The following is a 12500-nucleotide window of genomic DNA, read 5'->3' as shown; positions in this document are numbered from 1 at the left end:
TTTAAAATGTATATTTGTTTCTCTTATATTTTCTTATTTTTAGTTTCCTTTTCTTTTTTCTTTTTGGTGTGTGTTTTCTGATGGTCTGGTCATGTGTTTTTTTGGCATTCATCTTTATGCTATTTGTAATTAAAAGTTTTTCATGTCTACATTCCATATAATCTTTGTTTTTATCAACATATAAGATATATTTTGCATAGACATAACATGATGATTATCAATTTTTTTTTCAATTTTTGATACTGTTTTTACAGAGGAATATTCCAAAAGGATATGAAAATAGTCCATTCTTCTTCTGGTTCCACACTGGCTTCATATCCGGAGGAAGGCAAGTGTTTGTGATTTTGTCAAGCCTTTTATTATTATCATCTTAATACCCAGACTATAATCAATAACAATTGAAAAATGGTTACTTCTTACATTTTTATCTATGCATAGATTTCCTTTTTTTTGTAATCCATAAAGAAAAAAAAGAATATGTGGAATACTCATTTCATTTCTCTTTATTCTTAACAGACTTGAACTGAGTCGTCATGAACTGGACAACCCACACAAGAGCAAAACGTGGAATGTATTTCAAGAAGACTTTGGTGTTACGGTTGAATTTGAAGAGGACACGATGACAAAAGCCTATTAATCATTTCAATTGCCAGTAACATGTCTTGATTTCCATAATGAAGTTTTAAATTTCTGCTCTACAGGTAAATAAAGGGAAATCAAGTTACTTAAATTTTGGTTTAGAATAAAGAAAATATAAATATTGCATTACAGAGTAGCTAATGCCAAACTTCTTAAAAATGGGTTGAAATCTAAGAATACATTACATATCTTAATTTAATCTGCAAATTTAGAATGACTTAGAGAAAGCGAGACTATGCTAGATTAGAGTTTGCTAAACTTCTAAATGCAGCATCTTCGTTAACTCCTCTTATGAGTCTTCTGCAATAAGGCCTTTACAAGAAATATAATTACAATATTGAATTATATTTTAGCATAATTCTATTTCAGGAAAGCTAATTTGATTTTTGTTGTTTGCCAGATACGATCGTAATTACGATTTGTAAATATGGATATCAACTTTTTTTTACATGGAATGAATTGATTATAAAAAAATATATATATTTACTTGGTGCTCTTGAAAATGAAAACATTGCATAATATGTACTGCCAACATACCATACATTTGTATTTATTTATGAGTGCAGTTTCTGTGACTGAGAGTATAAACAGAACTTATTACTCTTACTGCTGCTGTTGATAAAACTGATTGATTGCTACTGTGGGAAAACAATCTGTTGTCTAAGGTGCAAACCGACCTTTCAGTTTACATTCAAATGGTATATTAACAGCCAATCTTTGCTCAGGGTAACTTTTGTAAGGCATTTTTTACCATCCCTATTGATATTTATGGGCAATAGAAATTGATTCCATGAAAATATCCATGTATTATCAACATAATGTATCACTGTTGCCCTATATATGTTTTATTTTAGTAACTTGGTCTTCTGCGTAGTTATATATTTTTGGATATGTTATGTATTTTCAAGAATTACTGACTCAATTAATTTTTGTTCATACTGTGATATATGTCCAAACTTATAATTTCTATCACTATTATTTATACTTACAACTATAATTTACAAGTATATACTATTAATTTAATGCTTCCCTATCTAACCCTTTTTGGAGCACTGTTTGATTGTCTTAACCCTGTGATAAAGAATATCATGATCATTACAATATATATATATCCCATTTTTCCTTTCATATTACTCTCCGAGAATATACCTCTGCTCTACTATTGTACTTATCATCATCATACTTATGTAAATATGTACTAATATGTCAAGTTTCTCTATGAAGAATCGAGTGTAACATATTTCTACTCATTTAGAATGTTTCAGTGTTTTGTACCCACACAGTCTGCATTCTTGTCCAGTTGACTTACCATGGATATACACTTTATCTTCTGTGATTTAATATAAAAGCTTGGAAAAAAAGTTTTTAGTCTAACGTTTTATTTCCCTATTCTTTCTTCTACTCATTAATGTCTAATACAACAAAAATAATTAAATTCATCATAATGATGAGAATTTAATCAAGTAATGAGCATCGTTAAAAAATGGAGATGATAAAAATAATGGTCATACTAAAGATGTCCTAGCTATCTCTGTCTCTGTCTCTGTCTCTCTCTCTCTCTCTCTTTATTTCTGTCTCTCTGTCTCTGTCTCTCTCTCTCTCTCTCTCTCTTTATTCATTTTTCTGTCTCTCTGTCTCTCTCTCTCTCTCTCTATTTATTTCTGTCTCTCTCTCTCTCTTTACTTATTTCTGTCTCTCTGTCTCTGTCTCTGTCTCCCTCTCTGTAGATAGATGGATAAAAAGATGTAGACATAGATAAATGCAAATATAGATACACGAATATACCGTTTTCTTCCTCAATACTTCTGAAATTATCAAAGGGTGATGTGAAAAATAGATAATAATAACTGGCAGACGAACTGTTGTGGTTAGTTATATGACTGTTAGCTGCCCACTGGACAGTTATCATTTAATATTATCAGAGCAAAAGACAGCGACAGTTTTCATTGATCATTTTTCTATGTCTCTATTACAAACTTTCGTTATTTGTTTTACGTTACTACAAATTTTCCAATCCTATAGGGTGAAGCTGACATTTTCATGAAGTACAGACCTGTTGTGTAATTCTCAGGAGGTTTAAATTTTTTACATAAAGTTTAAATTAACTGCACAAAAGGAGCAAAGAAATGACATTACTTTCCACTTATTACAATGTTCATAAAAGTAAAAGCTGCTAAGCAGATGCTGGAAAAGCTAATAGTTGTCAAAGGTGGTCCTAGTAATAACAGCTGCCAAGTAAGAAAAACTTTTGAATGTTATTTCATCTATAAGTCTTTTACCAAGAAGGAAAAATAAATTCAAATCATAGTATAATTAACTGCAACTTTATTGTAATTCATAAATATTACAGAACACATGTTGTAAACACTATTTCATATGTAAATAAAAACACTAAATAATAATATCACAGACATTTCACGCATTCTATAAAGTGAAATAATTTTCACAAACCTTGTACAGAATATTATTTACATAATTTACTGCTTATACCAACAAATCTTTAATGCAGTATGTGAATGCTTTATCACATATTCTTAGTCCACTTCAAAATATTTTGAAGAAAAATCATTCCATTTATAATTTGCTTTCTTTTCTGCCTACTCTTCTTTAAGCAACATTGAATAAATGTTCCTATACATCTATCACATATCCATATCTACATATACATTTACAAATCTCACTCCAGAATCACCTTGGCACTTTATTCAAAGGAATACTAAGGTACCAGTTTATCTATTGCTGTCGTTATTATGTTGCCAGTTAGTGGTCGGGTGTCGGGAAGTTGATGCCAGAGAAAGTCGTTGGAGGCAGAGGCAGGGAAGAGTTCAAGCCAAGTCCAACCTGAAAGAACATAAAAATAATTAAATAAATGCATAAAATAAATAAATATTTGTACATTAGTCAATAAAGAGAGACAAATAAAGAAGCAAATATAAGAAACATGTGAATAGTTTTTGTGAATAAGTGGCATAGCTGTCATATTCTGCTGTCTGTACAAATACTTTTATTTGATGCTATGAGTTTATCAGTGGCTATATGGTTCTCTAATTCAACCCAGCAATGATTTTATCTTAGCTTATTCCTGAATATCTTTCTGTGGCATCAGAATGCCTAGTGCTAACCCCCTCTCCATATTCAGCTCTGCACCACAGCTGCTGCCACATAGATTAATTTATAAATAACGTTTTATAATGAATTTGTCTAGTGATATATCTGTAAATTCACATATAAATTCTATAACTGATATATATGCAGAGAATACCCTTTAAAGCTATGCCACTGTGGATGACATGTACATAGATGCCATGCCCACTGTGAGTTAAATTTGTTCATTCTTTCTACATTGGTATCTCTACAACTTAGTCACCAATGAGCCAATTATTAGTACTACCTATCTCACCAGTTTACCCTTTTCCTTGATAATTGGAAATATTATCTTTTATTTTGTATTGCTATTAGTTACATTAATATTATACTAAATATAATGCCTATAATAATAATAACAGCATCAATATTGAGAGCATAAAAAAAAATCACAGAAACATGAAATCTTGGGAGGTCATGAGGTCTACTAATTCACTCCATGACACTACTTGTGGAGCCATCTTTATGTAGCCCCATTTGACAGAAAAATACAACACTGAACACTAGTTTAATGGCACTGGATTAAAAGAGCATTTGCAGGTCAGTGCAATATTTCCAACTACCTAAAGGAAAAGTCAACTCCCTGTACAACAATAAACTACCAATGCTTTCAATCTCATTTCATTCCAGTCATACAAAGCTTTTCTTATTCCCTTACACCATGCACTTTGAAATCCTTTATAATAATTTCTCATGTCCCTCTCTTACTTTCTCTCTTTGACTAATTCACTTTCACATCATCCTTGTCAGTTCAAGCTTATGAGTCTTACCTGATGATGTGGGGTGTGTGTGAATATATTATTCATGGAATTATTCAGGACTGGAGGAGGGAGTCTATTTGCATCAGTTGGTAACCCCTTGAGAGGTTCTGCTGGTGGTAACAGAGAAGAGGGCATTGGAGGTAACCGTGCTTGGCCTGGGATGGCTGCACCAAGAACTTCATTGTTACCTATGGCGGTTCCACGAGATGTAGAACCCATTCCTCCATTGTTTTCTCCTCCCTGTGGAAAACAAGTTACACAGTTAAATACAGAAAATATGATGCTGGCATTACAGGGGTTGAAATTCTATGTACACATATCCTCTTGTAACTTTTTACACCTTAAGAACCACCGGAAATTTATTCAAAATTTACATTAGATATTATTTCACGAACATTATTTTTTTCTTTTCTTTTTTCAATGTACCTTTCCATCAATCTCTGGGATGATGCTGGTCAGATTGAAGTTGGACAATGATGAGGAAAGGTGCGGAGCTGTGGGTGGCGCCATGTTGACCTGCTGTCTGTCCATCACACGCAAGGGGCTGAAAGGAACATGTCCTGGTGGTGCACCAGGTGGTAGTACAACAGATGAACCTGCACGGGTGCCTGGGGGACCTGCCACTCCACCTGCTCCCAATTGACCTGTCCCTCCTGATCCTGTGCCAGTACTAGTCCCTGGGTACTGAGCAGTATTGATTGGCATGAGATTATCAGGACCCAAGAGGAAATTGCTTTGGTGCCTGGGCGCTGTCCCTGGGAACAAATTTGAATGAACCAATGTTGGATCATCACAAGGAGGTGTAAAGGAATGGAGAGGAATGTGAGCGAGTGCCCCACCTTCCAAGAGATTTGCAGATCCTCCCATCCCACTGCTCACCATGTTGGATTCTCCATAACGAGGTCTCTTAGAGCTCACTCCGCTACTGCTTCCTATTGTGTGGTTACTAGTACTAATACTACCTCCAACGCTTGAACTCACTCCTATGTTCCCACTGCTTCGATTTGAATTGGATCTTGAATATGCCACTGTAGAAGAAACTGACGAGGAGGGTACAAGCTGCATGTCAGAGTGAGGTGCTCGTACAGCCATTGCACTACTAGCTGCTCCCATCAGTCCCCCTCCACTGCATACATCTTGGGGATCCAGTGGCAATGGAAATGTTGGGTTTGGTGGAAAGTTGCTTTGGTCTGTTGGGAACTCATGGAAGCGAGGATAAGGGCCTGCTGGGTGTGGTGGTGCCATGATATCACCAGACAGCATAGAGGATGATGAGGGAGGCAAATTTTGATATGGGTATCCTGTGGGCATGTATGCCATATTGCTTCCATATGCTAAGGAACCTGAAGCCTGGGTATGCAACTGGAAATTGTAATCTGGGTTGCAACCACTCTGACCACTCCGATCATGGCTAGTATATCCAAAAGAGGTGTTGGGAACAAAGTTCTTCATCTGCTGTGGGGAATAATTGCTTTGGTACATCTGATTCGGAGCCATGATTGGATAATTTTGATTTGCAGGTGGCCTGTGTGTTGGCCTGCCATAATTTTGAGTGCTTAAGAGAGCCTCTGCTGAGTAGTTATGTCCTTGCTTGTGCACAGTGGAGGATTTGTTGCTCCACATTGCAGGAGCCACTGAACCACTATTGCCTTGTTGAGACCCTCTTGCTGGGCTCCTTCTTCTGGAATGGGAGTCACCTTGAGAACTACTCTTGGTTCCTCCTGCCCCTCGGGACTTACTCTCAGACTTCCTGCTGCCTGATTTTGTCCTTGTTGTGTCCTTGGATTTGTCCTCTGTGTGGGATGCTGATCCATCTTTCTGCTGACCACTTATGGATGTTTTTCTTGGCTCATTTGAATGACTGACTAAGTGACTCACAGAGAAGTACCTAACATGTTCTGATGCTGGTTCTGGGCGCATGGGTGGTGGTTCGTCAGTTGTCTCCAGGAAAGGCCCAGGCATGGGCATGGGTGGATTATGAGCCAGTCTTGGGTCAGGCATCATTGTGGCATCTGGAGGTAGGAGATCCCCATGCTGATATTGGTGCTGCTTGCCATAGCCATAGCACTGGTGCCTGCCTTCTGAACGAGGTGAGTGTGGGGCTTTCCGACAATAGGCATTATAGTCATAGGTTGGGGGCTGCATGTAGCTTGGTGCTGTGACCATTGGGGGATGATATGGCATGGTAACCATCCCAGGCTGATGGCTGGCTTGCATGGCTGCACCAGGTACTTGGCCTGAGGTTCCCTTGTCCCCTAGGACATCACCAACATCACCTACAACAGCTCCTGCAACACCAGCCACAATGTTGGTGTTGTGGCCCAGTAATGAATGTCCAGGCACCTGCTGCTGAACAATTGAATTCTGTTGTTGTTGGTGTTGCTGCTGCTGAGTGAGATGCTGTGTTTGTGATTGCTGGTGCTTTTGTATGGCTGCTTGATTCAGGTGTGGCTGATTTATATTAGTAGCTGTATGCTGTTGCGAAGGGTGATGCGCTTGGTGCTGATGTTGCTGTCGCTGAGAATGCTGCTGCTGAGTATTATTTGTAGCAGACGAAGGATTTGCTTGTTGCTGCTGAGGCTGAGGCTGGGGCTGCTGTCCTTGTTTCTGACTGGACTGGTACTTTGCAAGTGACTGCTGCTGTTGATGCTGCTGCGAATGGGGCTGTGATGGGACTCCATGCACACTTGCTGGTGATCTCTGCATCACAATGGTCTCCTTGGATGGTTGCTGTTGGTGATGATGATGGTGCTGCTGTTGTTGTTGCTGCTGCTGTTGTTGCTGTTGTTGTTGCTGCTGCTGCTGTTGTTGTTGTTGTTGCTGCTGCTGTTGTTGCTGCTGCTGCTGTTGCTGCTGTTGTTGTTGCTGTTGCTGCTGCTGTTGCTGCTGCTGTTGCTGATGTTGTTGCTGTTGATGTTGCTGCTGCTGCTGTTGTTGTTGTTGAAGTTGCTGAGCTGGGTGAGACTTGGGTGTGGGCATGTGCTGAACTTGCTGGACCAATTTTTCGGGCTGGGGACTAGTAACGATATGATCTGTCTTCCTCTGAGTATTGTGCACAACATTACTGGATATCTGAGGACTCTGTTGTTGATCTTTGGTGGATGACTGATGGTGCGTCACTCTATGGATGGAAGAAGAAGAAGGAAGAGAAGGGGGAACTAAAGAAGCAGGAACAGTGAGAGTATCTGCAGAGCGAGTGAGTGGTGCCTCCTGAGTGGCAGCTGGTCGGGAATGGGAGATGTCAACCAAGTGCGAAGAAGTGTGTTGTTTTTCCTGTCGACTGATGTGTATGAGACTCATTGCAGATGCACTAGTTTTCTTGCTACTTTGCTCTCTTGTCGTTGCATGTTCTGACTGTCTATCATTTTCCATTTGTCTTATATTATCATTACATTTGCTTGCTTCAATGCATATGTACTGTTGAGAGTTTGCTAACCTGGACACTCCACTGTCAGTTTTATCCTCAGACTTGGATTTTAACTGAGGTCTTTCTTCTATTTCTTGCACTGAAACACATGGTATTTTGTCTCTGTCTTGAACAAGTTTATGGGTGCCAGACAAATGTGCCACTGTGCCCTCATGTCCCTCTCTATGGTCCCTCGTTGAACTTGGCTTGCTCGCTCTGGGCACTGATGAAGATGAAGAAGCAGATATAGCGTCCAATTTATGATGGTGGTGCTGCGGAACTGCTGTGTCATCGCTTATTCTTTGTGATTTGTCACTCACTTTTGGGCGAGATTCATTAGCATGTGCAGACAAACTCTGATTTTGAAGGGGGGTCTGTGATACTACTGGTACTGAGGTTGTATCAGAAGAGACTGGTTGAGTAGTTGACACTGCAGGTACAGGCTGAGAGGTTGCAGCAACCGAAAGTGGAGTAAGGTCAACAGCACCAATTTTGTTGTTACTCACTGGGAAGTCAGCTGCTGTTGGTGCTTGCTTTGGCTGGCTTGACTTATGCATTTTCCCAACCTCAGAGGTTACTGTGTTGGTGGTACTAGGTACTGATACAGCAGGATTTGAGTTCAAAGTCTTTGGAGAATAGTTTTGATCATTTCCATTAGATTTTTCCGTCTCTGCTGATTTTACTTTAGAGTGGACTGAAACCTGCACATCTTCTTGACTTGTAGGTAAGGTAAGATCCATTAAAGATACAGAACTTATTCCTTCTATGTTTCCTGATACCGCTGTAATCTCTGAATTAGAATCCTTACATAACAGTTGTTCACTTGTTGTGGGTTTAGACAAGTGAGCATTTGTGTCCTCATTTTCTGCAAGGAGAATTAGCTTTGATGGGAAGAGAGTTTGTGTCCCACTGGTGCTAAATATGCTGCCAGCTGTAGATGGAGTCACAGCTGTTTGTGCAAGCGAGGATACTGCAGGCAAGTGAGAGAGTGGGGAATGAGATAAAATTGGGGGGCTTTGGGTAATACTGGTATTTCTCTTGTAAGAGTTGGAAGTAAACAGGGTAACAGGAAGGGAAACATTATCAAGAGGGCCACTGGTGGTAGATGCTGTGCTGGTTTGAGTAGATGATAACAGCCTTAATGGGTGTGGGAGAGAGAGATCTAACTTACTTGTGGTAGCTGAAGGAGTAGATGTTAAAAACAGTGGAGGGCCAATACAATGTTCCTTTCCTAATGTTATATTTGAAGACTGATTCTTCATAGATTCAACAGGATTTTTACTAGTTATCACAGTTGAAAACGGTTGATTAGATGCAGAGACAAAATCAGTCTCTACAGTTGATATGGATGATGAATGAGAGGTACTAACAGCAGATTTTGTTGCTGTTGTTGTAATAAGTTGTGGTACAGAAGATAAACCTGACATGAAGCTAAATGCAGGTGACTGAGCTATGGTTGACTGGGTAGTTGGCATTACTAAAGACTCTGGTAAAGAAACAGTTGTTGATGCTAATGAAAATGATAAAGATGATGTTGATAACGATGACACTACAGGTGTAGTAGAATTTGGGGTTGCAATGACATCTGTGACAGATGTGGACAATGTTGAAGGTATTAAGGTGGATGATGAGGCAACATGAATTGTTCTCTGTTCTTTACTTTCATGTGCATCTGCATTCACAGTAGCATCCACAGTATCTGAACTATGTGACTGCAGAGTTGATGCAACAGATGCTTGCAAATCTTTGGACGAGTCCTTAGATACTACCGATATGTCTCCTGAGTTATATGCATCACTGGTAGATAATGAATGTAAAAAGGAAGAAGAAAATAGAGAAGATACTGTTGGTGTCCAGGTACTACTGGTGTTGCTACTCACTGATGCTGCATTATTTGTCACTGAGGTCCCAGATGATGCTGAAGGCATTGTCAAAGAAAATGAAAAAGATGGGGACTGAGAGGGCATATGATAATTTGAAAGTGAAATAGTTGTAGAAGGAGCTGTAAACAAATTAGGTAGGGAGATCACTGCTGGGGATACTGGATCACTTAATGAAGTTTTAGTAAATGTTACTGAACTAGTGGCCATGTTGGACACTGTCAAATTGGATGTAGACGTTACTGGTATACTGATGTTTGAATATGAAACTGATGGGGAAGACAGTAGTGTAGCTGAATGGTGCTCTGTCGTGAGAGGAGGAAGAGGAGGTAATGGAAGAGGAGGAAGTGGCAGAGACAAGGAATGAGAAGAAGAGGGAAGAACAGAGGGGTTTCTGAGGAAAATGTTTGGAGGAGGAAGGGCAGTTGCTGGTGGTAATGGCAACTGACATACTGTAGGTGCAGAAGAAGCTTTTGGAAGGTGTTCACGTGAAGGTAAAGGTGTTTTGGATAGGTAATATTCGCCAGATGTGGTAGGAAGCACTAGTGGAGTAGAAACTCTGGTATGATCTGTACTTTCAGCCGACACTGTCACTGGAGTCCTCTGAGCCACTGACTCAACATCTGAGGACTGAACAGTTGGAGCTGAAGAAGAAACAGATGCTTTACCAAAATCTTTTACTAAAGACTGCTGTTCTTTCAAAGGCCTAGATGACAAGCATAAAGCTGTGATACTATAGGAATTACTAGTAACAGAACTCTCTACTGATGTACAAGAACTAGTTGGCACTGGGCACTCTTCATCTTCAACTCCAACATCTTGCTGATTTTCTAAAGTTACTGAGCTAGGTTCATTTCCCTCAGCAGATATTGCTTGATTTTCTTCACAGATCTTACTGTTTTCAGCATCGCCTGAACTAACTTCAGCAGTTTCATCCTGCACCTCTGGACCTTTGCCCTGCTCAACCAATGGGTCTGTACCACTCACTGGCGAGGATGGAGGAGAAAACTCACATGCACGTGGATCACTCTCATCAATTGAACGTAACATCTCTACTAGGCGGTCATCTGTGGGATTGCTAGCTTCTATCCCTGAGCTTCTTATATTTTCTGTCATGACACAAGGCATATCAACAGGAATATCCATGATGTTCCCCAAGGCATCCTCTCCCACACAGTCCATGATACCAGCTGAATGAACAAGACCTGTTAAGGTGGTCGTTGAAATCTCTTGTAGGTCTTCACCATCTTCACTGGCAAGCTCTACCTGGTTTACAGTCACAGTCTTTGGGTTCAGACCAGATGACTGTAAAGGCTGAATGTCTGCTGGAACCTTTGACATGGTGGGCAACTCTGCAGAAAAGTCCCCTTTACTACGCTTAGCTGCCTTGCCATTATTTCTCTCTAAAGAGAGAGGACGTTTCACTTTGGCAGACACCTTGGTGGGTGTGTGAACAAGATCTCTCTTGACAGGTGAAACTTGTCCCTGATTCTTGGGAAGTGATGCTATAATGCCACCTGAAACATCCTTGGTCTGTGAGGATGCAACAGGCTTGCAGGAGCAAGGTTTGGGTGCAATTGGTTTTAATTTAGTAGCATGTGGAAGGGATGAAATCATGGGTTGGGGAGGAAGGAGGAGAACTGGAGGTGAATTGACTACCTTCACTAGATTCCCTGTCTGCAGGATTGAGGGAGGAACACCTGTGGACATGATAGGGACCCCTGAGAGCGAAGGGGTCACATAAGTGAGCTGGGAATTATCAGCTATTGGGGGGACAAGCTGGAATGTGCCTGGAGCAGAATTCCCACACTGCAGCAAGACAACTTTCTGCCCCTTGTTTTGTACTTTCTCTCCCCCATGAACCTGAATAGTGACCATCTGTGTTGGGTTTCCATAAAAATTTGATGCTGACACTGGAACTGACTGTGTAGCTGGAATTGACTGGGGCTGAATTTCAGGATGGACTGTGACATGTTGCATATCCTGTACAACCAAGCAGGTTTCAGAAGATGCTAAGGACAGCTCCTTTGCTGTACCCATTGTCTTATCTGATCCTTCACCATCCAGCTTCCTGTTTGATAATTTACTGGACCCATTATTGCTGGCTTCCTCTGTTTGCGTTCCTTCCTCCTCTATAATGCTCACCGTTATTGTCCCGTTCTTACTGACTTCTTCAACTAGTATCTTCTCCTTCGGCTTTTCACACTTCAAGTCACTTGCACAGTTTTGAGGCAACACAGATATATGTTCATTTTCACTTTCAATAGACAAACTGGTCAGCTGTGCACTTACAAAATTATGTGACAAGGCACTGACAGACGCTGCATTCTCTGACTCAGACGCAATTCTTGGGCTTTCACTCTCACTGTCCTGCTGAGGCACAAGGGTTTGGGCTGTTCCCTCGTCACTGACGGCAGGAATTGGCACACCCACATCTTCGTCTTGGAAGCCAGAGGAATCCCCTGCTGGAAGACTGGCCTCAGACGCGTTTTCTGGAGATTTTTCAGCTGCTGGCTCCTTTCCTCCCTGCTTGTTTCCGCTATCCTCTGGAGAATTACTGATCTCAGTATTCTCCTGCGTTCTTGCATCTTGCTCTGTAAAAACTGGTTGCTGTGTTCTTAAGCTACTTACAGTTGCTAGTTTTTCCGTTGGATCTCTAGGGTGTAAATC

At 40.3% G+C, this 12500-nt stretch overlaps 2 protein-coding genes across 7 annotated transcripts in view; one reads left to right on the top strand and one right to left on the bottom strand.

The window, feature by feature from the left end:
• Positions 1-1759, top strand: part of LOC113813885 (phosphatidylinositol 3,4,5-trisphosphate 3-phosphatase TPTE2) — a 97584-nt gene extending 95825 nt beyond the window's left edge. For all 6 annotated transcript variants that reach the window (XM_070138571.1, XM_070138576.1, XM_070138573.1 and 3 more), the window contains 2 exons: positions 255-328; positions 517-1759. In XM_070138571.1, coding sequence (XP_069994672.1) covers positions 255-328; positions 517-637 — 195 coding nt within the window. In that variant the 3' untranslated portion in view covers positions 638-1759. The remainder of the gene's footprint in view (positions 1-254; positions 329-516) is intronic.
• A 1188-nt stretch (positions 1760-2947) lies between these two features.
• LOC113813887 (streptococcal hemagglutinin) overlaps positions 2948-12500 on the bottom strand; it is a 15842-nt gene continuing 6289 nt past the window's right edge. The window contains exons 4-6 of the mRNA XM_027365940.2: positions 4971-12500; positions 4554-4784; positions 2948-3480 (exon numbers count right to left, since the gene is read on the bottom strand). The exon at positions 4971-12500 is cut by the window's right edge and continues 140 nt beyond it. Coding sequence (XP_027221741.2) covers positions 3400-3480; positions 4554-4784; positions 4971-12500 — 7842 coding nt within the window. The 3' untranslated portion in view covers positions 2948-3399. The remainder of the gene's footprint in view (positions 3481-4553; positions 4785-4970) is intronic.

The sequence above is a fragment of the Penaeus vannamei genome, chromosome 24 (assembly GCF_042767895.1).
Source record: "Penaeus vannamei isolate JL-2024 chromosome 24, ASM4276789v1, whole genome shotgun sequence".
In the NCBI taxonomy this organism is placed as follows: Eukaryota; Metazoa; Arthropoda; class Malacostraca; order Decapoda; family Penaeidae; genus Penaeus; species Penaeus vannamei.
The sequence above is the reverse complement of the archived record's forward strand: the minus strand, read 5'-3'. Positions and strand labels throughout refer to the sequence as shown.